Source organism: Oncorhynchus mykiss, chromosome 12 (genome assembly GCF_057628025.1).
Source record: "Oncorhynchus mykiss isolate SJ-2025 chromosome 12, ASM5762802v1, whole genome shotgun sequence".
In the NCBI taxonomy this organism is placed as follows: domain Eukaryota; kingdom Metazoa; phylum Chordata; class Actinopteri; order Salmoniformes; family Salmonidae; genus Oncorhynchus; species Oncorhynchus mykiss.
The window spans coordinates 49,300,840-49,319,504 of NC_143033.1; the positions used below are offsets into that span (position 1 = coordinate 49,300,840).

The 18,665-nt window shown below is 42.1% G+C and overlaps 1 protein-coding gene across 1 annotated transcript in view; it reads left to right on the forward strand.

Annotated features, from left to right (window-relative positions):
- LOC110538905 (kin of IRRE-like protein 3) overlaps window positions 1-18,665 on the forward strand; it is a 300,574-nt gene that overhangs the window by 236,805 nt on the left and 45,104 nt on the right. Inside the window, exon 6 of the mRNA XM_036937674.2 lies at window positions 3,229-3,334. Within this exon, the coding sequence (XP_036793569.1) occupies window positions 3,229-3,334 (106 nt within the window). The remainder of the gene's footprint in view (window positions 1-3,228; window positions 3,335-18,665) is intronic.

Here is an 18,665-nt window from a genome sequence, read left to right on the forward strand (position 1 = left end):
AAAGGGCTTCATTGCCAAAATCCCGAACTATCCCTTTAATTTCATTGAGCCCTAGATGCTGTCGCCATATCCAATGTTGGTTAACACATCCTCTCTCCCTGTCTAATGGGGAGTGTTCATTAGGCACCAAAACAGAAAAGGGTGTGAAACATGGGGATTAGCTGGACTTTTTAACGTTATTACATACAGCCAGAAAGAACTTTTGGATATCAGAGCGACGGTCTCTCAAGATTATGACCAGGAATACGACTTCCCGAATTTGATCTTTTGTCCATACCCCCCATGGCAATTGAACTTATCCGAGAGGCTGCTCCAAAACGCTGCCGGCTGAGAAGAGGTATTCTGCCTGGACTTCTAGTCCGACTCAGGAGATGTGCACACCATCCACTGCTTCCGAGTATATTACTCGCTAATGTTCAGTCTCTGGATAATGAAGTAGAGGAGCTCAGGGTGAGTATCTCCTTCCAGAGAAACAGCAGGGACTGTAACATACTGTTTCAAGGAATCATGGCTCTCTCCGGATATACTGTCCCCGTCCATACAGCCAGCTGGGTTCTCAGTACATTGCGCAGACAGGAATAAAGAACTCTCCGGGAAGAAGAAAGGCGGTGGTGTGTGTTTAATGATTAACTACTCATGGTGTGATTGTGATAACCTACAGACACTCAAGTCCTTTTGATCACCAAACCTAGAAAACCTCACAATCAAATGCCAACCGTATTACCTCCCCCCCAAAATATCTTTGGTTATAGTCACAGCTGTATATATTCCCCTCAAGCCGATACTACGACAAGCTGAGCTACACTGGACTTTGTGCGAACTGTAAACCGCATATCCTGAGGCTGCATTTATTGTAGCTGGGGATTTTAACAAAGCAAATTTGAAGAAAACGCTACCAAAGTTCTATCAACACATTGACTGTAGTACTCACGCTACTAAAACGCTTGATCACTGCTACTCCCTACAAGGCCCTCACCGCCCTCCCTTCCGCAAATCAGATCATGACTTCATTCTGCTTCTCCTTTCCTTTAGGCAGAAACTTTACCTTGCTAAGGTCTGTTCAACGCTAGTCTGACCAATCGGAATCCATGCTTCAAGATTATTTTGATCACATGGACTGGGATATGTTCCAGGTAACCTCTGAGAATAACATTGACATGTACATGGACACGGTGACTAAGTTCAACAGGAAGTGTATATGCGATGTTGTTCCCACTGTGACTATTTAAACCTATCCAAATCAGAAACAGTGGATAGACGGTAGCATTCGCTCAAAACTTAAAGTGCGAACCACCGCATTTAACCATGGCAAGGTGACTCGGCATAAGGTTGAATACAAACAGTGTAGTTATTCCCTCCGTAAGGCAATCAAACAGGCAAAAACGTAAGTACAGAGACAAAGTAGAATTGCAATTCAATGGATCAGACATGAAACAATCATGAATTACAGAGGGACAATCAGCCATGTCGCGGACACAGACGTCTTGCTCCCGGACAAGCTAAACACCTTCACCAATTTTGAGGACAACACAGTGCCACCGAACAAGCCCACTCCCAAGGACTGTGGGCTCTCCTTCTCCGTGGCCGACGTGAGTGAGACATTTAAGCGTGTTAAGCCTCGCAAGGCTGCCGGCCCAGACGGCTTCCCTAGCCGCATCCGCAGACCAGCTGGCTGGAGTGTTTACGGACATATTCAATCTCTCCCTATCCCAGTCTTCCTGACGGACCGACCCCAGGTGGTGAAGGTAGGAAATAACACCTCCACTTCGCTGATCCTCAACACTGGGGCCCTACAAGGGTGCGTGCTCAGTCCCCCTCCTGTACTCCCTGTTCACCCATGACTGCGTGTCAACGCAGGCCTCAAACTCAATAACTTTTGTAGACGTTACAAAAGTAGTAGGCCTGATTACCAACAATGATGAGACCGCCTACAGGGAGGAGTTGAGGGCCCTGGCAGAGTGGTGCCAGGAAAATAACCTCTCCTCAATGCCAACAAAACAAAGGAGCTGATTGTGGACTTCAGGAAACAGCAGAGGGAGCACTACCATTTCCACATCGACAGGACCTCAGTGGAGAAGGAGATAAGCTACAAGTTCCTGCGTGTACACATCACTGACAATCTGAAATTATTCAACCACACAGACAGTGTTGTGAAGAAGGCACAACAGCACCTCTTCAACCTCAGGAAGCTGAAGAAATGTGGCTTGTCCCCTAAGAACCTCACAAATGTTTACAGTTGTGGCAATTGCACTGCCTGCAACTGCAGGGCTCTCCTGCATCACCGTGGGCATACTGCCTATCCTACATGACACCTACGGCACCCGATGTCACAGGAATGGCAAAAAGATAATCAAGGACATCAACCTCCCAAGCCAAGGCCTATTCACCCCCTTAACATCCAGAAGGTGAGGTCAGTACAGGTGTATCAAAGCTGGGTCAGAGAGACTGAAAAATTGCTTCTATCTCAAGGCCATCAGAATGGCCATCAGAATAGCATTACTAGCCGACTACCACCAGGTTACTCAACCATGCACCTTAGAGGCTGCTGCCCTATGTACATAGACATGGAATCACTGGTCACTTTAACAATGGAACACTATTCACTTTAGTAATGTTTACATTCTGTATAACTTATTTCAAAAGTACAGTCGTGGCCATCATTTTTGAGAATGACACAAATATTAATTTTCACATTCTGCTGCCTCAGTTTGTATGATGGCAATTTGCAGATACTCCAGAATGTTAGGAAGAGTGATCAGATAAATTGCAATGAATTGCAAAGTCCCTCTTTGCCATGCAAATGAACGGAATCCCCCCAAAACATTTCCACTGCATTTCAGCCCTGCCACAAAAGGACCAGCTGACATCATGTCAGTGATTCTCTCGTTAACACAGGTTTGTTTCTATTGTTGTGAATTGTTAGTTACTACTGCACTTTTTGAACTAGAAACTCAAGCATTTCGCTACACCCATAATAACATCTGATAAATGTGTGTATGTGAGCAGTAAAATTTGACATTGATTTCCAATACACATTTTTTAAGTTCCATTTCGAGAATGTTTTGAAGCATTTTTAGTAGTGTGCCCTTACTAGCACGACCCAGGCACAGACACCTGTGCGATGTCCATAGGACAGTCTCGGTCTCGGCAGGACTTGAGGCTGTTCTAATATTAACACCATTTTCTGGCATTGGTTTATAGACTAATCTTCTGTTCTCTCCCATGTAGACCTGCCCCTGGTCAACCTATCTGTTGAGCCCCAGCCCATACTGGAGGGCAATCTGGTAAAGTTTCACTGCTCTGCCAAAGCTAACCCACCAGTCATCCACTACAGGTGAGATAGTACACCTGCATATACAGACACACACACACACACACACTCTCTTTCTCACACACACATATCTATTTTTCTCTCCGATTTAAATCTTTTAGTTTGGGTGAACCAAAATCTCCACTTTTTGATGCACTTATTGTGTTCAGTAGGCCTATATGCACACTATCTACTTTCCTCTCATGTTTATGCATACAGGCTGCTTTAGGAGTTTCGTAGTCTCTCTGTCCAAGTTCTGCTGCTCTACTGGGGTATAGCACAATAAACAACCACATACAGTTTAAGTCAGAAGTTTACATACACTTAGGTTGAAGTCATTAACACTCGTTTTTCAACCACTCCACAAATTTCTTGTTAACAAACTATAGTTTTGGCAAGTCAGTTAGGACATCTACTTTGTACATGACACAAGTACTTTTTCCAACAATTGTTTACAGACAGATTATTTCACTTATAAGTCTGATTCATCCTTGGGAGCAATTTCTAAATGCCTGAAGGTACCACGATCATCTGTACAAACAATAGTACGAAGTATAAACACCATGGGACCACGCAGCCATCATCCCGCTCAGGAAGGAGACGTTCTGTCTCTTAGAGATGAACGTACTTTGGTGCGAAATCAAACCCAGAACAACAGCAAAGGACCCTGTGAAGATGCTGGAGGAAACAGGTACAAAAAGTATCTATATCCACAGTAAAACGGGTTCGAAATCGTCATAACCTGAAAGGCCGCTCAGCAAGGAAGAAGCCACTGCTCCAAAACCACCATGATAAAGCCAGACTATGATTTGCAACTGCACATGGGGACAAAGATCGTACTTTTTTGAGAAATGTCCTCTGGTTTGATGAAACAAAATTAGAACTGTTTGGCCATAAAGACCATTGTTATGTTTGGAGGAAAAAGGGGGAGGCTTGCAAGCTGAAGAACACCGTCCTAACTGTGAAGCAGGGGGTGGCAGCATCATGTTGTGGGGGTGCTTTGCTGCAGGAGGGACTGGTGCATTTCACAAAATAGATGGCATCATGTGGAAGGAAAATTATGTGGATATATTGAAGCAACATCTCAAGACATCAGAAGTTAAATCTTGGTCGCAAACGGGTCTTCCAAATGGACAATGACCCCAAGCATACTTCCAAAGTTGTGGCAAAATAGCATAAGACAACAAAGTCAAGGTATTGGAGTGGCCATCACAAAGCCCTGACCTCAATTCTATAGAAAATGTGTGGGCAGACCTGAAAAAGAGTGTGCGAGCAAGGATGCCTCCAAACCTGACACTATCTCTGTCAGGAGGAATGGGCCAAAATTCACCCAACGTATTGTGGGAAGCTTGTGGAAGGCTACTCGAAATGTTTGACCGAAGTAAAAAAATAAATAAAGACAATGCTACCAGATACTAATTGAGTGTATGTAAACTTCTAACCCACTGGGAATGTGATGAAAGAAATAAAAGTTGAAATAAATTATTCTCTCTACTATTATTCTGACATTTCACATTCTGAAAATAAAGTGGTGATCCTAATTAACCCAAGACAGGGAGTTGTTACTCGGATTAAACATCAGGAATTGTGAAAAACTGAGTTTAAATGTATTTGGCTAAGGTGTATGTAAACTTCCGACTTCAACTGTATGTTTCACACTGTTGTAGGTAGTCCGGGGTGGGGCAGGTGGTTAGTCGGCGTAAAAAAGGGTGCTAAATGTACCCAGATCTCACCTTAGACCTTAACTTCTTGACAGCAGCTGGCATCTCATTTATTATAGATGGGCGGGGTCCCTGAGACGATGGCGGTTATATCTCTGCCATATGCCTGTGCGGTGGGGGGTGGGGGGGGGGGGGGGGGGGGCTAACAAGCGCTGACTGAGGAAATTGTGAGCTAACACAAGCATTCATTTTGGTTAACACCCAGCTGACAGAAACCCTAACCAAAAATAAGATGAGGTCTGTCTGCAGTATGCATGTTGAAGGGGTTGTGTCATCTACCATCATTAACTTCCCATTATTCGCTTCGGGAAGTTTACCCTCACCTCGTTTTGTTATAACATCTTTGGTCTGACAGACATTTACGTAGCACACAGAAGGCATTGAACAATGTCAACAAACATGGCTCCACACATTACTGGCAATTAGTTTAGTATTAGCTTATCATGATCAGCACAACATTCAAAAAAGTATTTTACACACATCATTTGTTTCCGTGAATAAAAGAGTAAATAAATAAATTATTAAGACACAAACCATTTTCTGAAGGTGATTTATTGATACAGTTGGTGTGTGCTGGCAACCAATCACATCAACCCTGATACTCGCTCGGAGCCATTCAGTGTTGTTGTTTATGTACAGCGGGGCAAAAAAGTATTTAGTCAGCCACCAATTGTGCAAGTTCTCCCACTTAAAAAGATGAGAGAGGCCTGTAATTTTCATCATAGGTACACTTCAACTATGACAGACAAAATGAGAAAAAAAAATCCAGAAAATCACATTGTAGGATTTTTATTTAATTTATTTGCAAATTATGGTGGAAAATAAGTATTTGGTCAATAACAAAAGTGTGTCTCAATACTTTGTTATATACCCTTTGTTGGCAATGACAGAGGTCAAACATGTTCTGTAAGTCTTCACAAGGTTTTACACACTGTTGCTGATATTTTGGCCCATTCCCCCATGCAGATCTCCTCTAGAGCAGTGATGTTTGGGGGCTGTTGCTGGGCAACACAGACTTTCAACTCCCTCCAGAGATTTTCTATGGGGTTGAGATCTGGAGACTGGCTAGGCCACTCCATGACCTTGAAATGCTTCTTACGAAGCCACTCCTTCGTTGCCCGGGCGGTGTGTTTGGGATCATTGTCATGCTGAAAGACCCAGCCACGTTTAATCTTCAATGCCCTTGCTGATGGAAGGAGATTTTCACTCAAAATCTCACGATACATGGCCCCATTCATTCTTTCCTTTACACGGATCAGTCGTCCTGGTCCCTTTGCAGAAAAACAGCCCCAAAGCATGATGTTTCCACGCCCATGCTTCATAGTAGGTATGGTGATCTTTGGATGCAACTCAGCATTCTTTGTCCTCCAAACACGACGAGTTGAGTTTTTACCAAAAAGTTATATTTTGGTTTCATCTGACCATATGACATTCTCCCAATCTTCTTCTGGATCATCTAAATGCTCTCTTGCAAACTTCAGACGGGCCTGGGCATGTACTGGTTTAAGCAAGGGGACACGTCTGGCACTGCAGGATTTGAGTCCCTGGCGGCGTAGTGTGCTACTGATGGTAGGCTTTGTTACTTTGGTCCCAGCTCTCTGCAGGTCATTCACTAGGTCCCCCCGTGTGGTTCTGGGATTTCTGCTCACCGTTCTTGTGATCATTTTGACCCCACGGGGTGAGATCTTGCGTGGAGCCCCAGATCGAGGGAGATTATCAGTGGTCTTGTATGTCTTCCATTTCCTAATAATTGCTCCCACAGTTGATTTCTTCAAACCAAGCTGCTTACCTATTGCAGATTCAGTCTTCCCAGCCTGGTGCAGGTCTACAATTTTGTTTCTGGTGTCCTTTGACAGCTCTTTGGTCTTGGCCATAGTGGAGTTTGGAGTGTGACTGTTTGAGGTTGTGGACAGGTGTCTTTTATACTGATAACAAGTTAAAACAGGTGCCATTAATACAGGTAACGAGTGGAGGACAGAGGAGCCTCTTAAAGAATAAGTTATAGGTCTGTGAGGGACAGATATCTTGCTTGTTTGTAGGTGACCAAATATTTATTTTCCACCATAATTTGCAAATAAATTAATTCAAAATCCTACAATGTGATTTTCTGGATTTTTTTTCTAATTTTGTCTGTCATAGTTTAAGTGTACCTATGATGAAAATTACAGGCCTCTCTCATCTTTTTAAGTGGGAGAACTTGCACAATTGGTGGCTGACTAAATACTTTTTTGCCCACTGTATATAGCTAGTTGGCTAAGCTGTAGCCTTAGCAATTTCTTTCAAAAGGAGACTACCCAGATATGTGGAAAATATGGAGCTTTTTGTTTATTCTGACAAAGAATCTGAGTATTAAAATTAGGAATCAGATTCTGACAGTTACAGTGAGGAGTTGCACCCCAATCTTGTGGCCATTGAGAACCCTGAATCTGAAGACCCTTTGCCCACTGACGAAGGCCCAGATCCCTCTGAAGATGCTGGTGGTGATGGAGGCAGACCAACAGTGGGTGAAGTACGGAGGTCTGTGGTAGCTGGAAGGCCGCCAGCCATTTCACCCCTCCTCTGGCCCTGCTTTTGGCTTTGAAGAGTCCTAGTCTTGAATGCAAAGCCCCCTTGCCATCTCCCTCTGAGTCAGAGTGCTTTAAGCTGTTTCTGACAGAGGAGCAGGTGGGAGACAGTGGAGATGATCAATCGCTTGGCCTTGGAGCTACAGGAGAAGAGAAATCCAGGTTTGAGGGGGAAGCTTGCTAAATGGATGAAAACCACAATGAGTGAAATGTATACCTTCCTGGTAACAGTCCTTCTCATGGAAATAGTGAAGTAGAACTCTGGAAGGGAATACTGGAGCACGGATCCTATGTTTGCAACTCCCTTCTTTGCCACCCCCTTTTCCCAAGACCGCTTCCTAATTCTGCTGCTATGCCTGAATTTCATAGAAAATGCTGCTGCCAACGTAAATGAACACTTACACAAAATAAAAAATGTTCTCACCAGCCTGACATCAGCATTTGGATGGGACTTTGTGCCATACAAGGACCTATGCATTGATGAGTCCCTTATTTTACGGAGGGGTAGGCTTGCGTTCTGTCAATACATTCCCTCCAAAAGGCACAGGTTTGGGGTCAAGTTCTTTGTGTGACATATAGAAAGGATTTGTCAAGGACATTATAGTCTACAAGGGTCCACCACTGACATTTGCGGTAATGACCATGCTGTCTCCTCATTTCAGGAAGGGCCACACTTTGTATGTGGACAGTTGGCTTAGCAGTCTTACACTCTTACAGCATCTGCTCTTCAACAACAAATCAAATCAATTTTTATTGCTCACATACACTTGCTTAGCAGATGCCATTGCGGGTGTAGCAAAATGCTTGTGCTTCTAGTTCCAACGTTGCAGCAATATCCAACAAGTAATATAAAAACATTTCACAACAAATATCCTAATACACACAAATCTATGTAAATGAATGGGATTAAGAATATACAAATATATAGATGAGCAATGTCAGCGACGCATAGACTAAAATACAGTAGATAGTATAGAATACAGTATATACATTTGAGATGAGTAATGCAAGATATGTAAACATTATTAAAGTGACTGGTGTTCCATTTATTAAAGTGGCCAATGATTCCATGTCTGTGTATGTAGACAGCAACCTCTCTGTGCTAGTGATGGCTATTTAACATTCTGATGGTCTTGAGATAGAAGCTGTTTTTCAGTCTCTCAGACCCGGCTTTGGTGCACCTGTACTGACCTTGCCTTCTGGATGATAGCAGGGTGAACAGGCAGTGGCTTTGTTGGTGTATGTCCTTGATGATATCTTTGGCCTTCCTGTGACATCGGGTGCTGTAGGTGTCCTGTAGGACAGGTAGTTTGCCCCCTGTGATGCATTGTACAGACCGCACAAACCTGCCAAGAGAGGGCCGCCCACCAAAACTCACTGACCAGGTAAAGAGGGCATTAATCAGAGAGGCAAAAAAGAGACCAAAGATAACCCCGAAGTAGCTGCAAAGCTCCACAATGGAGTTTGGAGTATCTGTCCATAGGACCACTTTAAGCCATCTCTGTGGGGTGGCCAGAAAAATAAGAAAAAAATCCATTGCTTAAAGAAATAAATAAGCAAACACGTTTGGTGTTTGCCGAAAAGCAGGTGGGAGACTTCCCAAACATTTGGATGAAAGTACTCTGGTCAGATGAGATTAAAATGTAGCTTTTTGGTCATCAAGAAAAACGCTATGTCTGGCGAAAACCCAACACCTCCCATCACCCCAAGAACACCATCCCCACAGTGAAGCATGGTGGCGGCAGCATCATGCTGTGGGGATGTTTTTCATAGGCAAGGACTGGGAAACTGGTCAGAATTGAAGGAATGGTGGATGGCGCAAAATACAGGGAAATCTTGAGGGAAACCTGTTATACAGAGATTTGAGACTGGGACAGAGGTTCACCTTCCAGCCGGACAATGACCCTAAGCATACTGCTAAAGCAACACTTGAGTGGTTTAAGTGGAAACATTTTAATATCTTGGAATGGCTTAGACAAAGCCCAGACCTCAATCCAATTGAGAATCTGTGGTATGACTTAAAGATTGCTGTACACCAGCGGAACCCATCCTGTTTTGCCTTGAAGAATTGACAAAAATCCCAGTGGCTAGATGTACCAAGATAATAGAGACATACCCCAAGAGACTTGCAGCTGTAATTGCTGCAAAAGGTGGCTCTACAAAGTATTGACTTTGGGGGGGGGGGGTGAGTAGTTATGCATTATCAAGTCTTATGTCTTGCATCTCTTTTTAGGCATGTTGTGTAAATACAAACCCACAAATAAACAATTTTAATTCCAGGTTGTTAGGCAACAAAATAGGAAAAATGCCAAGGGGGTGTCGTGGAATTTTCCTGTATTACCAAATCATGAGAGAGCGAACCACACACAAGTCAGAGTTATCATAAAGTCCATCTTTAATTATATGAGCTTCACCATAGCCCTGTGACTCTCAGATCAATTCAGTGTCTATGAATGAATTCTCTGAGAGTGCTTACATAATGGCAACTGAGATCCTTTATAGCAAGGACACACATAGCCAGTCAGCATTGGCTATAAATTATCGTTCAGTTTGGTCTCCTAAACTAAGATCTTATCTCATTCTTGGTACCACTTAGAACCAGAAACATTACCTCATCCAATGGCATATATCAAATACACCCCCTCCTGGACAAGATCAGAAAAGACAGTGAGCCTCTTAGGTCATATCCTAAATTGAGATAAGGGCAACCTCAGAGGGGACATGTAATAGTTACAGACACATTCCCATAAGAAGACAGGCCTGACCTCTCCCCTCTCTGGGGCCCAAGTGACTAAGCCCTAGCAGGGAAGGGATAACTGCAAACTGCCAACAGTATTATCCAAAAGAAGACATTCTAATTACAAATATCTCACATAAGCATTATTATATAAATACCACATCTTATTTATCAATGTTACCTAACAAATTCTGATTCTGCTACCACAGGGGTTGAATACTTTTGCAAGCCACTGTGTACACAGGCCAATGGTCATGATGAGGGCAGCTTCAAAGAAGCTAATAGTTCTCTGACGCCATTAGCATTGTTTTGACAAAACTAATAGATTACTTTATATAAGCACAATTGAGTGTAACGTAATTGTTATGAAATAAGTACCTTCTGTGGTTATTAAGGAATGCACACATAATGCATTACGCTCAATACATAAACACATACATACAGTTGAATTCGGAAGTTTACATACACTTAGGTTGGAGTCATTAAAACACTTTTGTACCTGTTTCCTCCAGCATCTTAACAAGGTCCTTTGCTGTTGTTCTGGAATTGATTAGCACTTTTCGCTACAATGTACGTTCATATCTAGGAGACAGAATGCTTCGCCTTCCAGAGCGGTATGACGGCTACATAGTCCCATGGTGTTTATACTTGCATACTATTGTTTGTACAGATGAATGAGGTACCTTCAGGCATTTGGAAATTGCTCCCAAGGATGAACCAGACTTGTGGAGGTCTACAATTTTTTTTCTGAGGTCTTGGCTGATTTCTTTTGAATTTCCATACTTAGTGTATGTAAACTTCTGACCCACTGGAATTGTGATACAGTGAATTATGAGTGAAATAATCTCTCTGTAAACAATTGTTGGAAAAATGACTTGTGTCATGCACAAAGTAGATGTCCTAACAGACTTGACAAAACTATAGTTTGTTAACAAGAAATGTGTGGAGTGGTTGAAAAACAAGTTTTAATGACTCCAACCTAAGTGTTTTTAAACTTCCAACTTCAACTGTATGTAAACTTCCTACTTCAACTGTATATAACTTGCAAATATTGTCTAATCCAAGTGTGCAAAGCTCTTATGGTGCTTTTCCACTGCATGGCTGTGCCGTGTCGCAAATATCACAGTTCCTATTTAATTTTCATTTTCCCATGGCCCGCATGATTCCTGGACCCAAGCATGATATTCATCCTTAAACAATGTAAGGAAAACAACAATAAAAGCAATGCAGGCACCAGGGGGAAAACATTTGGCAGGTTCTATTCTGACTAGAGAAAATGTCTGCATACTTGACCTGGGGAACCAGTCATTCGGCTCTCATCGGAGAGAGAAATTTGTCTAGCTAATCCTAATATTACATTTGCATAACATGCCTCATACGTAAATTGTCTGCAACAGTGAAATGGGCGACAACTACTTGAATTAATGAGGAGGCAGAACGCACCTCATTTCAAACTGTTGTTTGCAAATAACTTGAAATAGACCAGATTAAACATATCTTAATAGATAATTAGTAGGCAATTTGCCTTGGTTTGCAGGCAGCATGTGTTAACTGTCCTGTTGCGTAACAATCACATTTTGGAACAGTGAGCGCATTCTGACATCACACGCATTAAAAAAACTCACGCTGTGGAGACAGCATGATTTTCCTGTGTTATATCATGAATTTAGTCTATAGGCCAGGAGAATCCATTATTTGGTTTGTTTTAAACAGCCATTTAAAACGTCAGCTAAACATCACTGTGAGTGATAGGGGCAGCCGTACTGAAATACTGAACTTCCCCTTGAAGACCACAAATATTTTTGACCAAAGTCAATTTACAAGAGAATCCTAGCCAAATTGAAAATCCTTCCCCTTCAAGAGACAAGAGACAATCAGTAGCTGAAAAAATAAACAAGTGTACTCTTTGTTTTTGCAAAAAGCTAAGGGATAGGGCTGGAGAAATGTTACTGCTCTCAAATTCATAAACAGAGCTATGGGTGCCAGGACTGACCATCCATGACATCAAAATTATAGCTTTAACCATGTTATATATGCTATATAGTGTTTACATTGGAGTAAATAAAGTTTATATTTTGTGTTCTGATAGGGTATTTATGACTTAAAAACTGTCAAATTCCCACCTTCCACTTGATTACGAATGCAGCATAAGTCTCTCATTGACATCAACCCTGCAAACAAAAATGAATAGTTACGATGTCCCGGAAACATAGTGCTCAGGATGCTGTTTTCTGCTCCTGTCGAGGTTTTGTCTTGTTCCTGGTTTGTTCCCGGGATATCCCCAAGAACGATTTTAGGACATTCTCTGAACGTTGTGTCATGGACCACTTTTTTATGACTTTATACTGCGACCAAACTGAGGCCTATACTGAAAGTCCATTTATGGTGTTGAGTATAACATCATGTTTTAAAATTAGTTAGGGATAAGCGGGACGCAAATGTCTCAACTGGCCAATTGCCAGGGAAAATGCAGAGCGCCAGATTCCAATAAAATACTATAAAATTAAAACTTTCATTAAATCACACATGTAAGATACTCAATTAAAGCTACACTCGTTGTGAATCCAGCCAACATGTCAGATTTTACAAATGCTTTTCGGCGAAAGCATAAGGAGCTATTATCTGATAGCCTGCACATCTGCACCAGCAGTAAACAAAGGAGTTAGCATATTTCAACCCTGCAGGCGCTACACAAAACGTTGAAATAAAATATAAAACATGCATTACCTTTGACGAGCTTATTTTGTTGGCACTCCAATATGTCCCATAAACATCACATTTGGTCCTTTTGTTTGATTAATTCCATCCATATATATCCAAAATATCCATTTATAAAGCGCGTTTGATCCAGAAAAAAACAGCTTACAAAAAACGCAACGTCACTACAAAATATTTCAAAAGTTGCCTATGAACTTTGCAAAAATATTTCAAATTACTTTTGTAATACAACTTTAGGTATTTTTAAACGTTAATAATCGATCAAATTGTAGACGGGGCAATCTGTATTCAATACAGGAATGAAAACAAACCAGCGGCACTTTTCACGTCTTGCGCAACTCACAAAAGTGTACCCAGTTCCTAGTTGGCCTACATCTTCATTGCACAAAGGAATAACCTCAACCAAATTCCAAAGACTGGTGACATCCAGTGGAAGCAGTAGGATTTGATCCTACTGCTTCCACTGGATGTCACCAGTCTTTGGAATTTGGTTGATTGGTTGATTTGGTTGATTGGTTCCTTTGATGATCTTCGGATGTTTTCACTGACGAGACTCCCAGTTAGACAGCAAATGTTCCTTTTGTTCCATAAAGATTATTGTTATACCCAAAATACCTGCTTTTGTTGGTCATGTTATGTTGAGAAATCCACCGGAAATAGCAGTCATGACAACGCCGAAAAAAATTCCAAATTATGTCCATAATATTGACAGAAACATGGCAAACGTTTTTTATAATCAATCCTCAAGGTGTTTTTCAAATATCTATTCGATAATATATCAACCGGGACAATTGGCTTTTCAGTAGGACCGAGAGGAAAAATGACTACATCTGTCTTTTACGCAAGAATCACTCTAAGAGCCCTCAGCTGGCCACTGATGCAAAATAAAGGCCTGAAACCACGTCTAAAGGCTGTAGACACTTTAGGGAAGCCACAGAAAAAGGAATCTGGTTGATATCCTTTTCAATGGGCAATAGGGATGCATAGAAAGACAGGGGTTTCAAAATAAGAGTCACTTCCTGATTGGATTTTTCTCATGATTTGGCCTGCAATATCAGTTCTGTTATACTCACAGACAATATTTTTACAGTTTTGGAAACTTTAGAGTGTTTTCTATCCTAAGCTGTCAATTATATTTATATTCTAGCATCTGGTCCTGAGAAATAGGCGGTTTACTTTGGGAACGTTATTTTCCCCCCCAAAAAATAGTGCCCCCTAGTTTCAAGAGGTTAACGGTAAGGGCTCAGGTATAGGGCTCAGGTATAGGCAGTGAGCAAATAACAGCTGTTTAGGACAGTTAAAAGTTACACTTATACCACTGCGTTGTTGAATACTTGCCTCAGATTGGCATAGATTATTCTAGTGTGCATTCATTTTAGGCAACCAAACAGTTGGAAAAGTTATTGCACACCTCTGAAGTAGTTCCCACAATAGCCACCTTATCACTGTACTCTGGTAGCCTAGTGGTTAGCGCATTGGGCCAGTAACCAAAAGGTTGCTGTATCAAATCCCTGACCTGACGAGGTAAAAATCTGTTGTTCTGATCCTGATCCCGCGCGCCGTGGATGTTGATTATGGCAGCCCCCTGCACCTCTCTGACTCAGAGGGGTTGGACTAAATGTGGAAGACACATTTCAGTTGAATGCATTCAGTTGTACAACTGACTAGGTATCCCCCTTCCGAGGTATAGGCAGTAACCTAAAAAAGAGCTATGAATGACAGTTAGCACTGTGACTGTAGAGACAGAAGAACCTTTCCCAGCATCGTGATGAAATGGACAGAGAGCGTGTGGGATTGGTCACACAGGCAGAAGTCCACAGCCCTCCCAACCCAGGAGATAGAGGATAGAATGGGAATCTACTGTAGAAGAAACTGTAAGGCCCAGACTTGATGCAAAAATCCTCACCTCCTCTCTACTCCTCTGGCTCTGTCCTAAATGGCACCCTATTTAATGCACTACTTTTGACCAGGACCCACAACGAAACTCATAGGGTTGATTAACTCTGGTCAAAAGTAGTGCGCTAAAACAGGGACTAGGGTTCAATTTTGGACACATCACTACTATCTATTCTCTTTAAAGGGAAATACCTAGTCAGTTGTATAACTAAATGCATTCAACTGAAATGTGTCTTCCGCATCTAACCCAACTCCTGAATCAGAGAGGTGCGGGGGGCTGCCTTAATCGACATATTCAGCACCCAGGGAACAATGGGTTAACTGACTTGCTCAGGGGCAGAACGACAGATTTTTACCTTGTCAGCTCGGGATTCAGTCCAGCAACCTTTCGGTTACTGGTCCAATGTTCTAACCACTAAGCTACATGCCGTAAAGCTGCATACAGACAGGCTTGTTTCTCGCTGCCTTCTTAATGCCCTCTTATTACGCCCTATTTGCATGGGATTCGTTTTACTGGGGGAGATAGGGTTATGTAATTATGTGCATGAGCACAAATCACCACATCTGTCACTTAAGTCCCGTCCGAATCTGCCATTTCGGTTATTTCTAAATAGCAGGAGAGTAATAGTTCCAGCCGGAAAAAAACTTTGTGCATATCGAAGTAAAAAAAAAATGTATGACAGGTGTTGCTCACGGTTTGAGCAAGAAAGCAATAACTGATTCGATAAATTGATGCGCTGCGCAGAGCCTATATATGAATGGCCTACATGTATCAACATTCACAGTGAATGCTTTTGTTTATACGTTTTGTGCCAATGAATTGAACATTGCCAAATGCATAAGTAAAAAAAACATTGTGCATATTTAATGCAACCCTTGCTGTTAGATCGCAAAGCGGCATTACAACTGAGCAAAGCTTTTGGAAATGACAAGTTCACTTTCTCATCCATAGCCTAAAAACACATCTCAAGTGCTGTTTAGCTCACATCTGCAGACTGGGGGGCATTTAGGACGTCTTCCTACTGCGGATCGCTAAAATATCCTAATGATTATGATCACACTTCCTCAATCCAAATATTATGTCAACACTATACCAAAGATGGCTTGGTATGGTTTAGATATGGTTTAGCCAAGCTCGAGTTACCGGTGAAGGCTGTAATTGCCTGGACATGTTCATTAATCTTCATGCCTAGAATAAAAACCTACAGGCTTCCGTCATAACTGTCAATTTATTGAAAAAAAATAACAAATTACAGGGTCAGTTTGGGAAAAAATGTAGCCCTTCCATATCGTCATCTGGAATAACGGACATTATGGGGTAATAATTACATACACAACCTTCTCTAGTAATACAAGACCTCTGCGAATAGGGCTTTAGCCAATGCTTGGCTATTGATCACCAGAGAGCTACCATTTTCCTTGTGAAATGAGGAGTGTTCTTCCGATGCCTGAGAGGTCAGAGCAGGAAGCTGTCGATGCTATGAGGTTGGGCTTGGAATCTGGATGTAGGGCTAAGGAGGGATAGGAATAGGGAGGTGTCTCTTATCTCAGACGCTCCAGACCTTTTACTCAGAGGAAGTGGTGGTTTGGAAGCGTGGGGAGACCTAATGGTTTGGAGATTAATATATAATACTCCAGGTTGCGTCCATAATGGCTCCCTTTCTCTATATAGTGCACTTGGTTTGACCAGAACCATATGGGCCCTGGTCAAATGTTCTGTAATATCTAGGGAATAGGGTGCAATTTGAGCTGTAGCCCAGGTGGTCTTTCATTCAAGCTCAATTGGGGGAAGAGAAAAACATGAAGGAGGGAGATGAGATCACCTTACAGAAAGATAAATAAACTCTGAAGAGGGGATGGTCCATTTTGGGAGAGATGCAGGCCATCTGGTTGAATGACAGCACAGAGGTGAGAGGGGGGAGTGGTCCTGCAGCTAACTCCAAAAGCAACTTTTTGTTTCTAATAAAGCTGCAGAGAAAGAAAGAAAGCGAGAGAGAGAGAAAGAGAGAGAGAGAGAGAGATAGGATAAAGTGGGGAGAGTTGCGAATGAGATGGTTGCAAATAAAGTACGCTTCTTATCCTCACGAGGGTTTCTGGTGTTGGTGTCACTGCTGCTGTTGTTTTTGTCGAAGGGCAATTTGTGGTTCCTAATTTGTCACTTCTGAGGTGTCTGATGAAAAGACTCAATTGTGCAGATTTAGTTCAGCTTGTCAGCTGTTTGATGAGAACGTGGGTGATTTGAACAGAAATTGCTCTCTATGTGTATCGACATGAACTAATTTGATTGTTGTTGTTTTATGCAACAGGGTCCCTCTGGGAGGAGAGTGTGTGTGAACGTGCGTGAGTGTGTCTGTGCATGTGCGACACCCTGCATTGAGAATTGTACAGCAGAAGATCATAGAAAACATGAATAGCACTTCAGAAACTCAAAAAAGCTAAATGGATTCCTTCGTGCATACAGTTACGTGGGGTTACATGTTCAAAAGCAGTGCTCATGTATACGATTGTTACTGAATAATTCAGAAGTGGCGTCAGACATGTAGCTCTGATCTGTACTGAATCTGACATTCAGAGGCTTGAGAGAGAACAGAGAGAACGCTCATTCAAATTGAGAAGGGATATTGAAGAAACCTTGACAGCAGACAGCATCATCCTTTTGGAGTTCGTCTTTGCCATTTTCAAGATGTGTTTTTCGAGTGCCATGGTAAGGCCGTAAAATATTTTCTGACTCATAGGCGATTTGGTTTACTTTGATCCCCTTCAATGCGGTCACGATCCCTTTCAACGCTGTGATGAAATGTCTTTCGCAAAATGGCAGACTGTCATATGGCATCTGGTGTCTAGCTTGTACGTATTGCATCGCTTCTGTGGGTTTGTCCCAAATCTCATCCGATCCCTCTATTGTGCATTACTTTTGAACAGGGCCCATAGGGAAACCTATTGGGCTCCAGTTAAATGTTGTGCGCTACAGTGCCTTGAGAAAGTATTCGGCCCCCTTGAACTTTGCGACCTTTTGCCACATTTCAGGCTTCAAACATCAAGATATAAAACTGTATTTTTTTGTGAAGAATCAACAACAAGTGGGACACAATCATGAAGTGGAACAACATTTATTGGATATTTCAAACTTTTTTAACAAATCAAAAACTGAAAAATTGGGCGTGCAAAATTATTCAGCCCCTTTACTTTCAGTGCAGCAAACTCTCTCCAGAATTTCAGTGAGGATCTCTAAATGATCCATTGTTGACCTAAATGACTAATGATGATAAATACAATCCACCTATGTGTAATCAAGTCTCTGTATAAATGCACCTGCACTGTGATAGTCTCAGAGGTCCGTTAAAAGCGCAGAGAGCATCATGAAGAACAAGGAACACACCAGGCAGGTCCGAGATACTGTTGTGAAGAAGTTTAAAAACGGATTTGGATACAAAAAGATTTCCCAAGCTTTAAACATCCCAAGGAGCACTGTGCAAGCGATAATATTGAAATGGAAGGAGTATCAGACCACTGCAAATCTACCAAGACCTGGCCGTCCCTCTAAACTTTCAGCTCATACAAGGAGAAGACTGATCAGAGATGCAGCCAAGAGGCCCATGATCACTCTGGATGAACTGCAGAGATCTACAGCTGAGGTGGGAGACTCTGTCCATAGGACAACAATCAGTCGTATATTGCACAAATCTGGCCTTTATGGAAGAGTGGCAAGAAGAAAGACA